This window comes from Haliaeetus leucocephalus, unplaced genomic scaffold (genome assembly GCF_000737465.1).
Source record: "Haliaeetus leucocephalus isolate CR32 unplaced genomic scaffold, Haliaeetus_leucocephalus-4.0 Scaffold924, whole genome shotgun sequence".
NCBI classification, from domain to species: Eukaryota; Metazoa; Chordata; class Aves; order Accipitriformes; family Accipitridae; genus Haliaeetus; species Haliaeetus leucocephalus.
This window is the reverse complement of record NW_010973360.1, coordinates 387,658-408,508: the sequence shown is the minus strand read 5'-3', so window position 1 is coordinate 408,508 and position 20,851 is coordinate 387,658. Positions and strand designations below refer to the sequence as shown.

General features: G+C 39.8%; 1 protein-coding gene across 2 annotated transcripts in view; it reads left to right on the top strand.

Moving 5' to 3' along the window:
- Nucleotides 1–12,432: 12,432 nt before the first annotated feature.
- SCOC (short coiled-coil protein) overlaps nucleotides 12,433–20,851 on the top strand; it is a 22,888-nt gene continuing 14,469 nt past the window's right edge. Inside the window, exon 1 of one of the 2 annotated variants that reach the window (XM_010583613.1) lies at nucleotides 12,433–12,638. In XM_010583613.1, the coding sequence (XP_010581915.1) occupies nucleotides 12,539–12,638 (100 nt within the window). In that variant the 5' untranslated portion in view covers nucleotides 12,433–12,538. The remainder of the gene's footprint in view (nucleotides 12,639–20,851) is intronic. The other variant, XM_010583612.1, reaches the window with a different exon arrangement.

Sequence of the window (20,851 nt, the reverse complement as noted above, 5' to 3'; positions counted from 1 at the left end):
CACTAGTCTTCCCTTACTATTGCCTATTCTCATGCAATGGAGAACAAGTGGAAATATCCAATATTCTTCAGCGTGCCTTTCTCTTACTGACCTCCTGTGCTGAGTTGGAAAGGGTGGGTCTCTACCATACAGGTTACTGAGCTGTGTTCTGAACACATTCTTATCAGGTATAATATTAACTTTATCATACTACTGCTTTTCCAGAAAATGAAGAAAATTTTAAAAAGTACCTTTTTAATTATACAGTCCAAAATGACTTAAGAATCCAAATATCACTAAAATTATTTCTAACAGATAAGTCCTATTGCCACATTACATGAAATACCTAGCTAGTGAATCTCCATACAGTATAACTGTCAGCATATAGAGAAGAAACTGCATGCCCTCCTAAAAGAGGTCACAGGCAAAGTGTGTTAAAATCATGGCATTTAAGAGATTTTTACATCATTTATCCCCATATTTAACAAATGGCCACGTGCTTGAGCCACTGGAAAATAACTACAAGATTGCCTCAAGCCTGCACCACAGTGAGAGTCCCGTATGTAGTGATCTGGTATGACCAAACACTGATCACCCATGTGCAACTTAACAGACTTACAATGAGCATGGATATAAAAACAATGAGTTGTTGGATGTTTTGCCTCAATATACACACTGAGAGAGAAAGAGGGAGAAAGTGAGCATGTGCATCTCCACTAAATTACCTCGTGAGTAATCCATGCTCTTGATGTGACTCAGTGACACTAGTGCACTGCAAAGAGTAAATGATCATGGCTTTACACGGCAATTTGGCTTTTTCTGTCCTACCATCATTAGAGTAAAACCTTCTTAGATGCTCAGCTTACTGCTTAGCCACCAGAAGAGTTTGAATTCCTGTTATTTATTCATCTATCCCAAGGCCTAACTTTTCAAATCTGTGGGCACAGATGACAATTGCTTTGCTTACTTGAGCCTCATCACATGACATTGATTTAAATTAGGGATGTGTGCTGTGGGTATTAGATTCACAGCATAGAAGTGCTAAAATTAGGGGTGAACAACCACAAAAAGCAGAACTAGAAATGCTGATGTTTGACTTCCTTGGTCTGCGTGTGTAAGAATTTGTTGCTGAGTTTTATTACTCTGGCATTCCTAGAATCGAGCAAGCATGCCATCCAAACCCAGGAGCTTTTATAGATTTGTTTAGTTCCACTTTGTATTCTACTCAGAAATACATTCGGTAAAAAAAAATTTTAAAATAAAAAAATAATTAATAATACAAAAAATTTACCTAAATATTAGGTATATTTAGCAGAATGAAATGCAACTGACCTACCCTTGGACTTTTCAAACTAGTCTGTAGTAACTAATGACACTGTATCATGGCAATGATTTAGTAAAATGTATTTCTCTGTTAGCTGCTGGTAATTGGAAGCTGAGCATGCTCTCTGCTGACCCAAGCAGCAACTGTCACAGCAAATTCAGTTAAAACAGTAGTTGAAAAGTCTCTCAATCAGACTTCTTTTTCAAACAAACCAAAAGAAATGCTTCCCTTTAAAAAACAAGAAAACACTGCCCTCCTTTGGATCAGACATCAACGCTCTTCAGTTTAGAATATAGCAGGAAAAACTCTTCTGGAGGAGTCAAGTCTGGTATCACATCCTTTAGCTGATTCCTATGTAAGGTCCATCTTGGAAGAGACCTTGCAAACCACGGGCCACATTTTGTTCTAAAATACCAAAGTACAATTGTACTGTAGTTTAAAGCAAAAGGAGAGAGACTTTGCTGGTTTGCTTTTGTAAGAGACTGAGAACTGTTTTGATAATTTTTATGAAGTTGTAGGCATACCTGAAGAGAAAAGTAAGTGGCATAGCAAAACAGAATTTTTGCCTGCTATTTCTAGATATAAATAAATACAGCTTATGTAAGGTCATTAAAAATCAGGTGAAAGAGGGAAGCTAGACAAACCATAATTAACCAAACTAGAAATGACAGCAACTATCAGTGATCAAAATTTAGCAAAAAAAAATCATGGTTTAAAATCTTATCTAAAAGATATCACCCTCAAAACCTATGCATCTTATGCCATGTTTGCCGTGAACCTGGAGATGGGTATATTTATTAAATTTAACACTTTATCCAGTAGTCCCTGGGACTAGACCCAATCTGAGTGACAATGGGCTACTTCTAGACACTTATTTAGGGACATTACAAAATGGTTTGGCAATGTCTTCCCTACTTTCAGTAGAGATGATAATTTGCATACAAAGCAATGGATATTAGGTATTAGGAAACGTAGGTAGCACTCTCAGCTAATCAAACAAAATAGCTGTAGAGATCTAGTTTCCATACACATGCAAAGTATACAACACACAGAGCATGAATAATTAGCATTAATGAATGTCAAACTCATCACTGAAGACTGGCTGGTGATTCAGAACACTGCTGGAGTGTGGAACTACCACTCCGCTGGGAATGAATACAAGGGATGGGACTGAAGTCTATTGGGAAAGTTAAAGATGAAGGGGACCTTCTGTGAAAAGAGTATTAAGAAAAAACATGTTTCTTTTTCCCTTTGTAAGGCAAATACACCCTCTGACAGTTTGAGCTGACTAATGAGAAAAGTAATGTTAAGGGTCATATCCTGAGAGGTTGCTTAGGTGTGTGTTTGTTGGGGGGGGGGAGTTAACAACAATTCTTCCTCAGAGTTTGTCAAAGGAAAAATTGAGTAGGCAACTTAGGATCTCACTCTTCATCCAGTGTATGAAGAGAACTAATAAGCCTTTTTTATAAAGAAACCATAGAGCGTAGGAAAGCTGTTTATCCATTAGTTTCTTGTACTTGCAGACTCAATCTTCACTGTCTGAAATTGTTCCACTGGATGCCACCTCTGAAGTTACTGCATTTCATTCCCAAAGGACAAAACCCATGATAATATGATTATAAAGCAATTCTTCATTTTTCCACTATGAAGGCATCATTTCATGTTATGTTGCTCAGTATAATTTTCCTAAAAAATAAAGCCAGATTTCCCATCCATCCCCCCACCTCGGAGCACGTACTAGACTCTTGCCTTATATGTATGATCAAAGAGTAGGGAGCTGTGAACCACAACACAGAGGTGAGCTACTGCCCATCAAATAATAATAATTTGCCCCTGTGGGAGGCAGCTTACTATACTGGGCCTGCCAGAACTTGGCAGGAGTCAGGACTTGCACTAAGTGACTTATGACAGAAACAGGGTCAAGTAAAGAGGGCTGAAAAGGCAAGAAAAGGTAAAGGTACTCAGAAAGAGGGATGGAGCAGGAGCAGGGCTGGGGAGGAAGTGTGAAGTTGGGATACTGAGGAGGAAAGTGAGCAGAAGAATGAGGCAAGGAGGGGAGAAAAAGACAGATGTCACAGCTTTGCTTTAGTCTACAGAAACATTCTTCCCTAAGACACACAAAACTAGGGGTGTTCAGGGCTGCCTTGTATTTGGGTAGGTACAAAGCTCTCCTGTGATTAATCCTGCGAAACTGCGTTAAAGGTCAGATTCTCCTCAGTGGCTAAAATTGGATCTCAAGTGAAACAGAGGAGACCTGACACCACAGGAAGCTAACAGATGTGTTACTGCCATTGTCCCTGGCTTTTCACTACATAAGAACAGCTTTCAGGTCCATCCACATTATACAGAAACTTTAGCTGGGGCACAGACAGAGGAAGACTTCTTTCTGCTGCTTCACCTGGTCCATTTTTTGGCCCATGCCAGATAATTCCATCACTAGACTTGGAACACTTGAGAGCAACTTTTCTGTTTCTTGGCTTTTGCGGAATTTTTTGATAACAGACATTCACATACAATATATACTGTTACTGTTGCATGGGCCTTGCAGCTGGTTCTCACTAACTGAGACATCGTTACAACTCTTGCAATTTTATCCTGGTCTGTGTTAACATAACGGTGTATTTCTTCCAGTCTCAACTCTTGAACTGATATACTTTCATAACATCTTAGCTTTGATGCTCTATAAAAAAAAAAAAAAAAGATTTGCTTGGGCCTGAAGAGGTGTTGGAAGCATTAATGCTCATGGCTAAAGATGCAAAGGCTAATAAAACAATCCCAATATTTATTATTTTTTGAGGCTGAACCATTTACAGAGTATCTGAATCTTTGGGTTTGGCATTACTGTCCCAGCTTCATTCTTTCCTTCTTAAATAGTTTACTTGGCTTGGAAATTGAGTTTGTTCACTACACACTTACTGTTTTCTCCTTCTGCTCTCAGCTTTCCCAAATCAAAACTGGAAACCTTCACTGCAGTGTGATGCAATTCCCACCCAGGAAAGCTGGCAAGGGAAGCCACTCAAACACACACATAAGAGATAATACCTTGTAACAACCACTTCCACAGTGTCAAAATTTTTTTTTAAACTTCTAAATAAAAAAACCTCCACCTTGATAAAACATTTTTATAAAGTAAGATACTGGACCAAAGTAAGTGCTCCACCATTTAAGTGTTGTGACTCAAGGAATTAGATTTAAAGTAACAGAATTTTTCCTTAATACATGCAGACACTTCACATTTGTGTTCAGCTTCTGGCAGGGTTCACAGGTATCATTCTTTTAAACTTTCATTCTTTATCACAAGTCTTGCATTTTAAAAATAATAAAAAAAGAAAAATATTCTCACATAATTTCAGATTAATTTTTTAAGGAAACACCAACTCATGATAAAACTAATATTTAGACACAATTCTATTAAAGTCACTGGGAAATAGCCAATTTTATACGGGCAAAAATGTGCCCAAAGATCCCTTCCTCCTCCAGAAACAGTTTTTTCATATGAGGCCTCTCTCAACTGAGATTTCTCTGCTATTGTATTATTATAAGCATTATTGATCATCAAGTCCATCAAAAGCATTAGTCACCTTAAATAATTCATCTCTCCAGACTAGCTTTGGCCACAGATGCCATCAGCAATAACCTTCCAGGAGACTTGTACTAAAGAAAAGCCAGCATAGCTGCAGCTTAAATAGACAACGTCCAAGAATAAGCAAGACACAAATGATTGAGCAAACATGTCACATGATTACATTCCACTGGAGATTTCTCAGAGTTCTAGAAACCAGGTATGTGACAACAGGAAATCTTCAAATGGGGCATCCGTATGCAAATGTCAATAATATTTATTGAAGTATGGGACTTTGAAAAAATATATATACATGCATAGACTTTGTCCTTCTCATTGTCAGCCTTTTAGTTATCTGACTGCTGACTGACTGACACCTTGTTCTGCAGAGTGCTCCACTGGCCGCTCAGTAGGCGAAGTGCAGCAGCCTGTTGACACGCTTTGGCAAGTGTTTCAGATACGTGACAGACCATGAGGCAGGCAGCAGCAGAGAAAGTGACAAATGCTAAATTTGTTTTAGCTAATAAATCGTCAGGGTTTTGGAATTCTGCCTGGTACTGTGGACCCAGTCCTCTTCACCAGTTGCACATTACAGAGCTATGAACGAGCCAAAATACCCTGTAAAGAAAAACTCCCTTGGTGCACAAAATATGTGAGACCAGCATATGCAGTTCCACATGACCCTCTCCTTCAAAGCCTGTAGCAGCAGCAGGCATGCCAGTCAGAGTACTCGCAATGAAGCTGATCAAGCCCAAGGTAGGCAGAATCCAGGCCATGAAGAGATCACATTTGATTTTTCAGAAAAGGTCTGAAATGGCAAAATACTTTAAAATATCTCCCCTATTTTTTTTCCTGTTAAGTGCTAAGATTCAGAGAGAAGACACAGAAGAGCCAGTGGGCTGACACACTGTTGGACTGTGTACCAGTATCCACCTTGCTGCTGCAGCACAGGGCTCATGAAAGCCAACTTGCTCTGCTCCTGAAGCTAGCAGTAATTCTGAAGCCAGCACTGAAATCTGTGTTGCTAGAGCTAGACTGCTTAAGTACTCAAACTAGCTACCTTAGCACCTGAACTGTCATGCATGAAGTTTGTATGGCTGCACTGATATCCACTCGGTTTTGCAATGCTCTTGCAAAGTAAAATCTATTAGTATTGTATGAATTTAACTGTTGGTTAATCGACAAGCTTTGAGTGGATTAAATCTCCTCCATCCATTTAACAATGACTACACATTTAAAATCTGAAGTGTTTTGCATTTAACTGCAGTGTGGAACAGAAGAAACACACAAGTTAGCTGGTTAAAGACCCGGAAGACTCTAGGAAGGACCAAGAAGAAGGAAAAGTTCCTATGTTCTGACTAGTCACACTCACTTTAGAAGGATGCTAATGGCCAGATATATTAGAGAACACTGTCAAAAGCCTAAGGAACACATACCCTGGGATAGGGTATGTATGCACTGCTGAACTCTGGCATCTCTGTATTACAAAGAGGTGGAGGAAACACTTAGCATGACTATAGAGTAATGAAAGAAAAAACAGTGTCTTGTCAGTTTCAATGGTGGTACTAACCAATAATTTCCTAGTATCTTTAACGAACACAGTGAAAAATTATTAGATATGTAGAAATTACTTGAGCCAACACTGTTCCTGAATTACTGCCATCTCTAGAATTATAGATCAATGGAGTGAAGCAGAACGGGCTTTCATTCAAAGGGAAAAGCAGACTGATCATTCCAAAGTCCAGTGAAGAGTCCTGTTCTGCTGCACACTGCACATGCCAAGTCACCTAGTTAAGAATTATGAGAAGATGTATCAGATGAAAGAGAAAGGAGCAGGAAATGGAAGAGGACACACTAGTAAAATATAGATAAGCTCACCCATTGCCCAGTCACTGTCTGGTTTTACAGGAATCATAACAGAATTAAACTTTAAGGAGTATTTGAAGTAGTCTGAAGCAGTAGATCTTTTTTTTTTTTTTTTAATTTAGTGGACAAATTTTCTCTAAGTCGACAGACGCATGACAGGAAATCTAAGAGTAGAATGGACAAGTGTGAAGGAAAGTGTGTCTATTTTAAGACATACATACCAGACGTCATGAACAAGTCACTCATTTTCAGACAGCAGATCCAAATTTTTTAAAAATTACTCATGCAGAAAAGAACAACATGTATGCATTTATGAAAATTAAATGTAATAAGTGAGTGGATATGAATGCAAGTGGGCAGTTGTTGTGGATGGTTTCCAGGTGGCCAATTTTGGATGCAGCTTCAGAAGCAGCATTTACAAATAATGATGCTCATTTGCATAACATGCCCTCGAAGTGTATCTCAAAATCTGCAAGACTATCTCAGCCACAACGTGGCTTGCAAGTATCTTAAACTTCTAAGTGGTGAGTGAGGAGGAAAGGGCAAGGGGGAGAAGGGGGGAGGAGAGAGAATATACACCTAGGAGACTTACTGACAAGTACAAATATACCTCAGTTTACAAGTTAAATCTGTGAATGACACATTGTCATGGTTTAACCGCAGCCAGCAACTAAGTACTCCACTCACTCACTTCTCCCCCACCCAGTGGGATGGGGGAGAGAATCGGGGGAAAAAAAGTAAAACTCATGGGTTGAGATAAGAACAGTGTAATTGAACAGGAAGGAAGAAAATAGTAATTATAATAACAAAAGTAATAGAATGACAATAATAATAAAATTGGAATATACAAAACAAGTGATGCACAATGCAATTGCTCACCACCCGCCAACCAATGCCCAGTCAGTTCCCAAGTAGTGATCTGCCACCTCTGGCCAACTGCCCCCAGTTTATATACTGGGCATGATATCCTATGGTATGGAACACCCCTTTGGCCATTTTGGGTCAGCTGCCCTGGCTGTGTCCCCTCCCAACTTCTTGTGCCCCTCCAGCCTTCTTGCTATAACACTATACCAGCTACAAGAAAGAAAATTAACTCTGTCCCAGCCAAAACCAGGACACACATTTAATACACTTCTGTTACCACCTTAGTAAACTGTTGTTCTGCAAGTAGGTTACTGTCATACAGTGTCAGTCAGACTAGCTTTGAACATCCTATGAATTTACTAGTATGATTACTGCTCTATTAGCAGGCACTAAACATGTGCCACAGTTCCTTCCTCTCAAAGTTCATTAAAACAGAAATGCACTGGCAGCTGTCATTTCCTAACAAGGCACATACTTTTGAAATGCTGTGTTTTATATACAGTCTGATACATTGGATGTATTTTTATAATGTTTTGTGTAAGAAAAATAATTGCAAACACTTTGTTGTACGCTAGAAAGTACCAGCAATTTACACAAATGTGTATTACCCAACCATACAGTCAGAGCTGGATTGTACTCTTTACTCAGAGCTTATTATCTTGGAAAAAAATACAATTCAGAAGGAATATTTTTGGTTTTGTTTTTAAACGTGCTGACTAAAAGCAGAAGGATACAACATCGCCTAATAATGGAAAACATAGTTTTCCTATTTCAGAATCCTTCAGTGGCTTAATTAATATACCACGTTGCTTACATCATATACATCCACATTTGCAAAACCTGTCTTCAAATCGGGCTCTTGATCAAACCACTGTATAACAAAAGCAGATGAATGCATTAAGATCGTACAGTGCAACCTGATGGAAGGTCAGCCATTACACCTCTGTTGCAACAAGGATCTAACCTACCCAGAGTACTCTGACTCTGTCCCAGTATTCTCTGAAATCAACAGAAACCTTCTTTTACTTGAATGTTTTTCTGACTTAAAAAAATCTTTTCTATTATTGATACTCAGAAAGTATCAGAGCAACCGCAGGCATCTCTATACAATTACACCTTTGGAACAAGGGGTCAGTGACATTTTGCCGAGTGGTGCCGACAGCAAAACTGTCTCTCAACTGACTAACCTCCTGTCTCTGACCCCACTCTTCCCTCTTGCCTTTCCAAGTTAGAAAAATATTAGAAATAGAGCCACTGAAAAGTGTTTCCAAAAGGTACTGCAGCTGTGGATTCCCAGAGATAACAAATTAGCACTGTAACAGGAAACAAGGGAAGCAGGTGAAAAGGGCTGTTGAATGTTTTGATGTTGTAGCTCAGTTCATACATGCAAGGCTGAACCCTACAAAACCCGAGTTGTACTGAAGCCTGCCTCAACCGTGCTATAAGCACTGTCACACTGTTAGCATAAATAGGAGTCACAGCACATGCTGTGGTTTAGCTAAAACGTTCCATACATCTGTACTTAACTCTGAGCCAACTTCCTTTTCAGGTCACTATTAAATCATTTTAATTAGGAAATAGTTACATGGTACTTACAGTAATAAAAATGTGAACCTACTACCAGGCAGGTTTAGCTACCGTGTTTTAAATCTAAGTTAGACCTAAACCCTCCTGTAATTGTGTAGCTGACACAAAGTTGCCTGACCAACTACAAAATCCTGAGCTTGGAGAAGCATTTCAGCACCAAACCTGAAGACATTCTTGGGTATTTATCTACTGCTTTCATGTCCATCATATCCAGACAGCGATCTGCTAATGTGCTTGTTATCAGTACTCATCAAAACCAGGCTAGCACATGGCTACATCAACCCATGCTATTGCTACAAAGTCAAATAAAAGGCTTACAGGAGTGGCTGTAGGAGAGGCTGTCCCCATACTTCCCCTACCCTCAACCTCCTCTGACAGCTTATGCCACCTATTTTAAAAGGCAGTCAGGCAGCTGCTAGGTACTCTACAACCTCTGTTCAACTTAGTAATGAAACCCTCAGAAAGATGAACTGATGTTTTATAACCAAATTAACTTTTACATTAATGTCCATTACTCCAGTGAAAATAATTCACACATGGAAATAGCTAAACTCATTGTGCTCTGACAGTTAATTCTATTACACAGCTTTCTCTTAAGCTGGTCAGAGTTCCTCTGTCTGCTGCTGCTCTCTTCTGTTCCTCCTTATAAAACAAACATGATGACAGCAAGAAATGGATACTTCTACTTTACATTTACATGGCGTCTCTTATCCAAAGACCTTATTTCACTAACAAAATATCAGGCCACCACCAAAGAAAATGTTTCTCACCATAGCACTCACAAAATCAAACTAACTACAGATACAATTCTACATTGCCTTTAAAATTATAGAACACAGGTGAATGTTTAAACATGAAAAATATTTGGGGCAAGAAAGAAACAAGATCACATTTGTAGAGTCCTCTTAGTTAAACCCCATCCCTCTCTCTGTTGGTAGACGAGTCTCTGTTTCCATGAACAAGCTGTGTAGGTCTCCCACAAACCTAACTGATCCCCCAGTCCTCATAAGAGGCAAAGCCCTTCTGTAAAGTAGTGCAGCTCCAGAGTCCCACGTTTGTCTTTGTTTATATACACACGTACAACTAGACACATGCACCCAAACACATGTATCTATACTTGCTGCTCTCTCCTGCAGAGGTAGAGGCACTGATTGAGGAAACGAAGCAAGCAGTCTGTCCAAAGACCTTTCTTTCAAAGGGAGCTTTACGAGTTCTGAAACACTTGCAGAGCAGCCTCATTTTGGAGCCTTGGAGCCTTGACCCTGTAGGGTAGGAAGAATAACTCCTCGGGCTCTTTGGTGCCACAGGGAGTGGAAGGCACTTGGCACAAAGGCAAGAGCCTGACTCCGTATGTTGCAGGGATCAGTACATCCCACATGAGGCAGCCAAACTCCTCTTTGAATCATATTCTCCTTCATCCTGCAGAGACTTTCTTACTGGCTCTTATTAAAATACAGCTTTTACTCTGCATCACTTTTACTAATGGCTTTGATCTAGACATGAATAACAACTGCACAACATCCATATTCTCTAGGCTACCGTGAGAGTCTGTCTAAAACCAGCTAATAATTTACATGGAAATTGTATCTACCAGAGGGAGCCTGTATGGCCAATATAATAGAACAATATTGACACAGGCAAGAAAAGTTAATTAAACCTTTTAGATGAGGGCTACACAGTTCAGACAAGATAAAACCCTTAGTTCCACAGGCATATGATTTTACAAAATTCAGAGGTAACAGATTATATAATTGCACATGGTTTTAGGATCTGCCCTTCCAAACTGAGTTGTTGAAATGCTTCTACTGTACATAAAGTGTCTGAGAACAATAAAATACATAATAAAGACAAAATATCAAAATGTTTTCTAGCTTTATTATCATCATCATGAGAGCTTTGAAGCCTGCTGTTGCATCACTGAAAGAAGAAAAAAAAACAACCCCAAACACCCTGATCCAGCCCCCTGTTGTGATACTCAAGGATTTGGAATGAAACCAGTAGGTCTCTTTACACAGACTACTCAAGAACAATAAGGTAAATTTTGAACTGGTTCTGATCAATGTGAGGCAAAAATGAGTAACTCTCAACACAATTCTGAAAGTGCAAAATGTGCTTGGTTTTCAGTAATCTCCGAAGGCAGCAAACACCAACCGAAAAGCTTAAATAAAACTAAGCAGTTAAAGGATCAGAAGAAAAAACTAAATAGCAGCATTACATTTATCATATCTGTAAGCTGCACCAATTCCAATGCTTAATGTCTTAGGCCCTTTGTCCTGCAAAGTGACATGCATTTACCTTTGTACACAGAAACTGTCTCAGGAGTTCACATCGATTATGTCTACAAATGTGAAAGGTAAACTGTAAATTCTGAGAATTATCTCATCCTATAGTTGGACAGTGCTTCACAAAACTAAAATTCAATTTTTAGTGAGACTTGAGAGAGGTTCCTAATTACAATTAAGAAAAAAATTATTTGTCAACATCCTAAACTTACAGCCTTTTTCTGAATACAAACTAGCAAAATTAAAAGACGGGTAGATTCTGAACATGCAACCCCCTGAAAATGAAGTGGTTCCACTATTCACTATACTGTCTTTAATCAAGACCAGGGCCATTTATACTTTTAAATTAATTGCAAGAAAAACATTCTATTCCAGGAGTACAAAAGAAAGCTGTTTCTAAAGAGGTAAGTAGTTTGAGGTGAATTTCTAGTTTATATGTCCAAATTATGTTCAGTTTTCTTTAAGAAGCAAACCAAGACGACTAAAGTGGGGTTTTCTCTGAACTCAATTTCTCTTCCTTCCTCCTGTCTACTATCACAGAACGTCGCACGCTTACTTAAATAACTTCACTTGTTCACATTACCTGATTGGTTTTGATGCAACTGTTCATGTAAGTAAAATTACTCACATTCGTAAGTATTTGAAGATTACATTTTAAATTTGCTGCTCTCAAATCTGTCCATTGCATTTGCTTGGACTGCAAGTAACATTTTTTTGAGCACTTCAAGTTACTTTCTCTCTTTTCTCTATCAAAAACCCCCATACACAGCTCTAGAGAAAACCAAGAACAACAACAACAAAAAGCCAGCTAGTGTGAATATACAGTTCTTTCACAGAAAGAGCCTGCAATAACAGTGTTTGCTCAGCACGTATCTGACGAAGCAGTTAGAACGCAGACACCTTATAGCTTAACAATTTCTGGAAAAGAGCTCAAGGTTCACATGAGATACCACACAGAGTAAGATGTGTGTAGTTGCCAACTGTATGCGATAACACCTGTGTGTTGGACTCATTAAAGATTTAACCAGAGAAGTCACGTGCACACTGAAAAATGGCTGACAACTGCCATGCTTAATGCACGTCTCAAAAACTTTGAAAAAAGAAAGCAAAATGGAGTTACCTTTGGATGCAGAGGATGGCACTTTCACCAACATTTCTTTGGCAGATGATTCAGGTAAGAAATTACAGTAATCTGTGGATACAATACAAATTCCATGGGCTGAATAGTAATACTGGATGAGCATACAAATGTACAATGTATTTTTAGCAAATGCCCTCAAGTAAACTTTTCTAGTTGTATAGTTGAATAAACCTTGTGATTAGTTAAGAATTGAGATTCTGTGGCTGTGGAGGCTACCACAGTTTTCACATAATAGCATATGGTAATATACATTCATCATCTGAGCACATATAGCCTTTCACTGTTCAGAAAGAAAAAGTTACAGTAATGTTAACTCGGTAGTTACTACTATCAAAGAACACACCGATAATGCTGGCCTTTCCTCCTGAATATGGAACAATAATCTCTTTGACACACTCTAGTGAGAGCTCGCAAGAAGTGATGCAAATTAATTGGTAATGGAAATAAGCTGATCCATTTAAACCCCCACTATTAAGCTTTTAATTGTTTAAAAAGAAACTACGAAAACAAAGACTGCCTCCCCCCACCCCCGCCTTGTAGCTTATGGAATAGAAATTATTTGGAATGGGAAGTAGGATAGTTCTACACACCGGAAAAATGAAATGAGTTAATATGAATTGATAATAAATTATTTAGAAAGGTGTGGCCAGAGTATCAACGTGATCATGTCAGCACGGCTGCCATAGAGCTGTGCTAATTTACAGTAGCTAGGAATCTGGATTGCTTATTAATGAATAATACAAGTCCTATTGCCCCCCCCCCCCCTTTTTTTTTTGTGTAAAGAATGTTATTGTACATGCTATCTTTACTTCCTATATAAAAAATACCATGGAGTTTATCTTATTTTTAGAACACAATTTTCTACCAATTACCTATTAGTGTGATGGTGCTGAACTGGATATCTGAATGCACTTTGTTTATACAGCATATAGCCTAATGACATCAAGATGTGGTTGAACTGAAGTATTCACAAGAAGAAAAATTGGCAGACCTTGGTACAAGTTGTGCAGTAATGAAAGGTTCTGCTGACAGTGAATCTCACTCTTTCCCTGTAGCAAGGTGTAGAACAGTGATGAAAAGGTATCCTATGACACTGTTTCATGACTCGCTGCACAGCTGATAACATGGCAAGAACAGATGAGGGGCGGCACACAGTGGCAAGATTGTCTAGTCTTTGCAAAGCATCCAGAAGTAGCTGAGTTAGGGATGACTCCATAATACTGGATGGGTTTGAATCTGCCCTGTCTCACAGATGGGTGATTTTGCCATATTGCTTGCTTAGTCTTTCAGAAGACGTCAAGTCGCTTTCTTTAGAAGGCAAACACTCACTAGCCTCCTCTACTACTCTAACCTCAGCACCCTTGCAGCTTGGAAAAACATTAATACACATAAGGAAACAGAGGCACAAAGTTAAAAACTCTCCCATTCAAGCACCAACTGACACTAGATACCAAAATATACTCACCAATGCCAAGCCCTGACAGATGTCACTGATACAAAAGTAGCTGCTCAGTAACAGTGCAAGTAAGAGTCTACTGCACCTCAGAAACGGAGCACTTCAAATTTACTAGACTCTTGACTGCAGTAACACACCCAAGGTCAGAGAAAGATCATGTTCACAACACAAAGAGGACCATAAAAAAAGGTTTCTTTATGCAAGATCTGTTACCAATATCAGAGCTCTTCCCCTAGTTGTGAAGAGGTGGGGACAGTCACTCAGAAGTAGAGAGAGAAATTCAGAGTAACGGAAAATAAATGACATTTTCAGGCAAGATTTTAGCTTGAATGCATAGAGGGAGAATACAGTAAGATTCACAGTGAACATGATAACCCTGGTCCATTTCTTCTGTCAGAGGGCAACACCTGGAGGCTAGAGAGAAAGGTATAAGAAAATTCCTAACCTGTAAGAGGAAGAGACTATCATATACTTTGTAGGAAACAGTCTTCCTCACCTCTCCCATTTGAAGTTAAGACTAATTACAGTAACTCTGGAGCACAGAAGCTAACAAACAGAATGGGCTTTACAGCTGTAACTGTAAGGCTGGAGAAGAACGTTAATTCCAGAAGAGCAGCGAGGATAAAAGACAAATTTTACATGGTGAGAGAGAAAAAGGTTCCTTAGGATGGGCAACAGTGAGTTCAAGCAAGGAATAAGGAAACGGGACTTGCAATATGTAGATCATAAGTGGACTTTGCCCAAGGATGACCTGATGTTTTAGAAGCAAGTGTTCCATAATTAAATTTTAAGTAGGATCACAAAGATGCACTGGTTTTAATGAACTCTAGTACATTTGTAATTGCATAAGGCTTTCCCCCCATTTCTTAAAATGTACTGGAAAATATACTAAACAGACAAGTAGAACAACATGCTATGTACGTACAATCTCAAGCATAATCAGAATACAGTCTTCATATCAAAGTTTCTTTAGTACAGTGAAAAGCCATTGTGGCAAAGCAACAGGGGTTACTGAGCCTGATTAACTGAATGCAATGCATGAATATTTAATAGCTACTGCTCTTTCAAAACAGCAGCGTTTCTCTATTTATTAAGTACACAAGTATTAAAAATAAATCACTTCCATGTAAATTAAGATGAACACAAAATGGTAGCAAGATAGAAACTTCTCAATAATTTTTTTAATAGCAATATCAAAAGTGTATGAAATCAAGGAAAGCATTCATTAACAGCATTTGTGAAAATATTTTCACCTTTAATGAAAGAAACACCTTTTCATTTAGAGACTCATAGCACTTGATAAAGTTCCCTCAAAAAATTACCTACTCAAACAAAACCACAGAGGAAATGAAAGAAAAAATAAAACAAACCAGTGAGATGATGCCCAACAGCTGCAAAAGTTTCTGTATTGTTCTTCTGATTAATGCTTTATAAGTAAATCAAGGCTCTCTTTCCTCATTGTAAACAACCTAGAAATTATCTTTTTTCAAATACGCTTTCCAGAAAGCCAACATTAAGGGCTACTTTTCCTAGGTAAACCTCTCCTTTTAAAAAGCAGATACAAACTTCTTAATGTTTAGGCCTAACTTACAGAAGGCAAACCAGTTTTTAATCTCATTAAGTTACCAGTAAAGCTTTACGGAATCTTGTTACAAAGTTCTTCCACAAAATTTGGTGGCAAACCTATAGCTGATGATTACAAGGAGGAGCAAACTGTTAACAGGCCAACATCAGGTCATATATGTTGGTATTCACAGCCTAAAGCTGCAAAGAGTGCAGTTGCTCAGTCTATTTAAAAATGCATTTTTGTGGAGTCAGAGTAGAAATGAGAACATTTACACTCATGCACAACCTTACAAACGATAGGGCACAGTTACATTAGAAGGCTGGCCTCTCCAGGGTTAAAGAGAAAACATGACTTTCTCAGGCTTTCTTTTTGTAGACCTTCTGAAGAGGCTGGATTTTTTTTTTCCAACTGTATGCTCACAGGTTACATCATATGAGGTGCCATTCTCGCTCAGGACACAAGGCACTACCAAAACACGCACAATAAGCAAGGACACAGACAACAGTTAGACCAATGTAAGCCTAAATGGCTGCTCATTTTGTACAATTTGATTTGGTTGGAAAAAGTGCAAACTAAGAACTACTCAGATTCTCCATTTGACAGAAGTCTGTAATTGTAAATTTGCACAAGGATGTGCACAAGGCTACAAAAGCCTTTTGAGGCTACTGAGAAAGAGTAACAAGAATTGCAGAGAATTCTGATGTAAAGCAACATTACTTGGAAAAAAAAGTTCTGAGTCTGTCTGTCATTTCCGTAGAGAAACAAAATGATGAAGATTTGATGTAAAGGGTCTTGCGAGTTAGTATGGCAAGGAAAAAGAACTAAGGCATTTGTATTCCTTTTTGTCTTTTTCTTTGTGGCAATAATTAGTTAAAGGAGAAAACAGTACAGTTCAAGTAGCAAACTCATCTCAGAAAGTTGTACAGTACCTTCTTCTGTTAGTGAAAAGGAGAATATGTTTCTATTCTAGTGGTGAACAATGAAGCCTCTGTCATCAGACAGCTTACGCAGGCGCCTCTAGCGCCTGTAAGGTTGCCAAAAAGGAAGTGACAGGCTTGTTGGTTTGCACTGTGTACCATCGAAAAAAACAGGATATACACCAGAGTTTTAGAAATAAAACGTCCGAAAACGTTTGTCATTAGCAGCAATGACTCAGAATCTGAGAATCAGAGCAATAAAATTCTCTCCTGTAGTTTTGTAACTGTACACATGTATGCATTCAGGTAAACTGTTAATGATGCTTTATATCCTAGGGAGATTGTTGCTACTTTAAGCAAAAAATGCTCATTCAGTGAAACTGAATAAATTAATCCTTTTGCCAGCAATGTCAGCTAGTTTTAGGAAAGCTTAACTGGAACTTCAGATACAAGTAATTATAGATAATTGCATTTGTGAAGTGAAACTTCTTGTTCCTAAAAATTGAACATAGATGACAATATTATGAATGCCTCCTCTGCTTTAACCAAATGCCTTAGAAAACATAAAATGAATTAGTAAGAAAGGAAGGGATTAGCACCTGTTCTTAGTTACATCCAAGTCAGTTTTGACTTCAGGAACTCTGACACATTGCTAAATATTAAGAGCTCTCTTTATAACTCTTCAGTCAGAAAAATTCACTTACCTGAAGTGAGTGATCTAGTGTGTAATGTAAAAATAGTTTAATAAACAAAACAGTGGATCACTACTTGGGGCAGTGTTCAAGTATTTCCAGTAATAAAGAGAATCATCTTATTTCTTCTTTTAGACTGCAGAGTGGCTATTAGTATGTTGTTATGCTGCTCCACAGAAGTAAACAATTAATTTCCAGCATTTGAGAATATGATTTAATTTTCTTGATAAGGTATATGTTCTCTAAAGTAGAGAACATTAAGTTTGTAAACAAAACTAAGAAAAAAAGCTCTGTGAACACAGGTTGTGCCCAGTCTCTCAGCCTTGTGCTGCATATTCCAAAGACTCAAAGTGAACAGCCACATAGTGAAGTTGACCAATTTGCTCACACTTACATGTGATTAGTATTTACCCCATTAATTTTGCCCCTCCCAGCGAGCGGGGAAACCACAAAGAAGCAAATGTTGCCCGATCCCTGTCAAACAGAAGCCAGTCTTCAGAAAGATTGTTCCAGGTTCTCCCAGAAACAGTCCCCAGACAAGACTTGCTACGCTAACAACTTACAGAACAAAGAAATGACACTTTCTAACACAAGAGTTAACAAAATACTACAGGCTGATAAAAGCGAGAATTGTATACAAGGGCTTGAATTGGCCACCTCCAGCCAAAGGGGACACCAAGCACACCCCTAAATGCAAAGTACCATTTGGTTACTCTACACACATGCATAGGTAAGTCTTCCCTGGGACACATTCTGCATTATAAATGGAAACTTACTGTTTGGGATGTACTCTAAATCCCCAAAGCTTCATATTTAAAGTGCACAACAAATTTCATTGATGATGTATTACCCAATGCAAGACAGGTGAGGTAAGGAATTTGAACAACAAATGGGTAAGTCATGTGATATGCTAAGCTTCTGTTGTGGTTGATTTCGCATAAAAAATACTTTGGGCTGTGGGCTTTTTTTTTTCTGTGGTGTGTTGTGTTTGGGTTTTTGTTTGTTTAAATCCGGTAATGCATCAGATATTTAGAATCCTGGGGTTGACTTCTTTGTGCTGGAAAATAGAGGGAGGGTTAGGAAGGCAAACCTTTTTGAGGGAAAGCAAGAGGAGCTAGGCGTTCTCTCTGTGGAATTTGCACTCAGCAGCATCAATCCAGTAGTCTTGGTGCCTGGAGTGTGGACACCAGGGCTGTGCACAGCAGGGTTGCTCCCTGCTGGCTCAGCACTTAGCTATACTTTCCTTGGAAATCAGGGGATGAAGGACAGGGAAAGAAAAGAAGTAACATGCATGGATCTTGCCATGATAAGGAGTTGGGGCATAGCCAGGTCACACAGAAAGAGTTTCTAAATGTTGGGGCCCAGGAGCACGGGCCAGCTGCACAATATCTCAGATACTAGGGTAAAGGGATTGATATTAAGCACTTAGAGTAGGAAGATGCATTGTGTGAGATCCTATATGTCTGAGCATACTGAGGTACAAACCTAAGGCAGTATTATGTAGACTAAAGATGCCATCTGTTCTCTGCTGACAGCCCCTCTGCAATGCTAACAGTGGAGGCTCAGATAAAGATGATTTTCTCTAAAGGAAAACCAAAAAACCTCTCACACAGGTTAACTTCTGAAAAGGAGTTTCAGCCTGGTGTTCAAGCACAAACATCAGAGGTAAGAATCAAAGGAAAATACTACAGTCAGAAACTACAACCATGCAAAGCAGAGTGAACCCTCAACAGTATTATGTACCAAAATGGAAACAGTAGGTAAACCAGAAACTCTTGGAATTACTACTCTGTTTTGACTACAACAGCACAGAAGCTAATATGTCTGGTTTCCATTCTGTCCCATAATTTAATGTCTAGGACTTCCCCACTTTGCTCATTTTGGAATGGTTTAGACAATAAACTGCAAATGTAATGCAGCGAGCAAAGCGGAATTTCTGGAGCAGAGGTGTATTTCCCCAAGATTAGCCTGCAATATTCCCCCGCCCCCCTTACAATATAAAACACAGCAAGTTCTTTGCCAGGTAAGCGAGCTCTCCATCCATCTGTATCCACCTGAAGACTCAGGCCATGTTTTTTCCCTGTTAATCAAAGTGCTGGAGACCATCTTGCTAGAAAGAATGATGAGAACCTGTTGATTGCCAGGCTTGCCACGTAGCAAGTGCAGCAAGCAATATCATTAACAGGGTGAGAAGCACCTGTCAATTTAAAAATGGCAATCAAAGAGAGTTACTAACAAGCTCCTAAGGCCCAGCCACCGCCTGAGAGGACTGCTTGCGGGGATTAAGGCGGATTACTAGGTTCAAAATGCCTTTTGTAGAGGTGACATACTTTTAAGTAAACTAGCCAATGGAACCGAAAACAACAGACTCATTTTCCAGTACAAACAGAGTGCAGGACTCTAATTAAAATGTTTTCATAACTTGAACAGCATTCAGCCTAATCTGAATTTATGTGACTGTGAGGTTAAAAAAGTTATTAACACAGTGTTAATAATATTGTGGAGGCACTCAGAAGATATTATGTATTAGAAATACATACTTTCTGCGTTGTATTGAAAAAATACAGTAGAGGGCACACTTCCCAAATGCCTTTATCTTCCTGGGTATCTACACAGCAACAAATTATTTATTTATAACTAGATATATTCCTGCAACGTATGGATATGTGTCACTGCAACATACGGCTCAAGCTACATAGTACCTGTAAAGATACTGGAGGTTATGCAGTGCAGTCACTTCAGTGAAGCCACCAAAATTAGCTGGGGTCCTGCACGTTGTCTTTACTGTGGCTCACGGGCTGTCCTACGCGGTCCAAAAGGAGCACCCTGTGCAGCAAGTTCTGCAAGGATCATTCGCCCACAGGGAAAGGACACAGAAACGGGAGCGTTGGTTTGGAGCTGGCTAGACGAGAGCAACTATGCGAAGTTACTCAGGTTTCCGTGGGATGGGATCTCTAACGCTGTTAAGATCCAGAAGCGAGGAGCTAAATCCCAGGTTTCTTAACCTGGACACTGCAGTGCCGAAGGCTTATTTGATCTGCCAGACTGGAAGCAGTCCGGGAGTGAGCTGCAGCCACCCGCATACTCGTTTTTCTCCAAGTTTCCTCAGGCTTTGCCAGCCTGCCCAAACCCGAAGGACTTCCCACACTGGAGAACACCTGCCTTCTCCTAACTTCTCCTCAACGCAACTGCAGAGCGACCGACCGACCGCGGGTCGAGGCCCACAGCTCTGACCGCCTCCAGCGCAAAAAGGATCCGTCAGAACAACGTCGATGCTAACTGAATCCCGCACTGACTAGTTACTTCCATCGTTTTACCTAAACCTCAGCGGGATTTACCGGCGAAGGGCCGCCCAACCCCGTGAAGCGAGCGGGGACGCGGGAGGGCTCCCTCGCTCCCCGTCCCCTCACACCCGCCCCGCCCCGCCTGCGCCAACCGCCGCCGGGCGGGGAACCGCCTGTCAGCAAAGGGGGGGGCGGTGCCAGGGCTGGGAGAGGCCCGCCCCCCCGCTTGCTGCCGAGCACCCCATTGGCTAGGGCGGGCACCGCCCTGTGCGCGCGCAGGGCCGGCCAGCGGGGAGGCGGCGCAGGCGCGGTGGGGAGGCGGACGGCTGC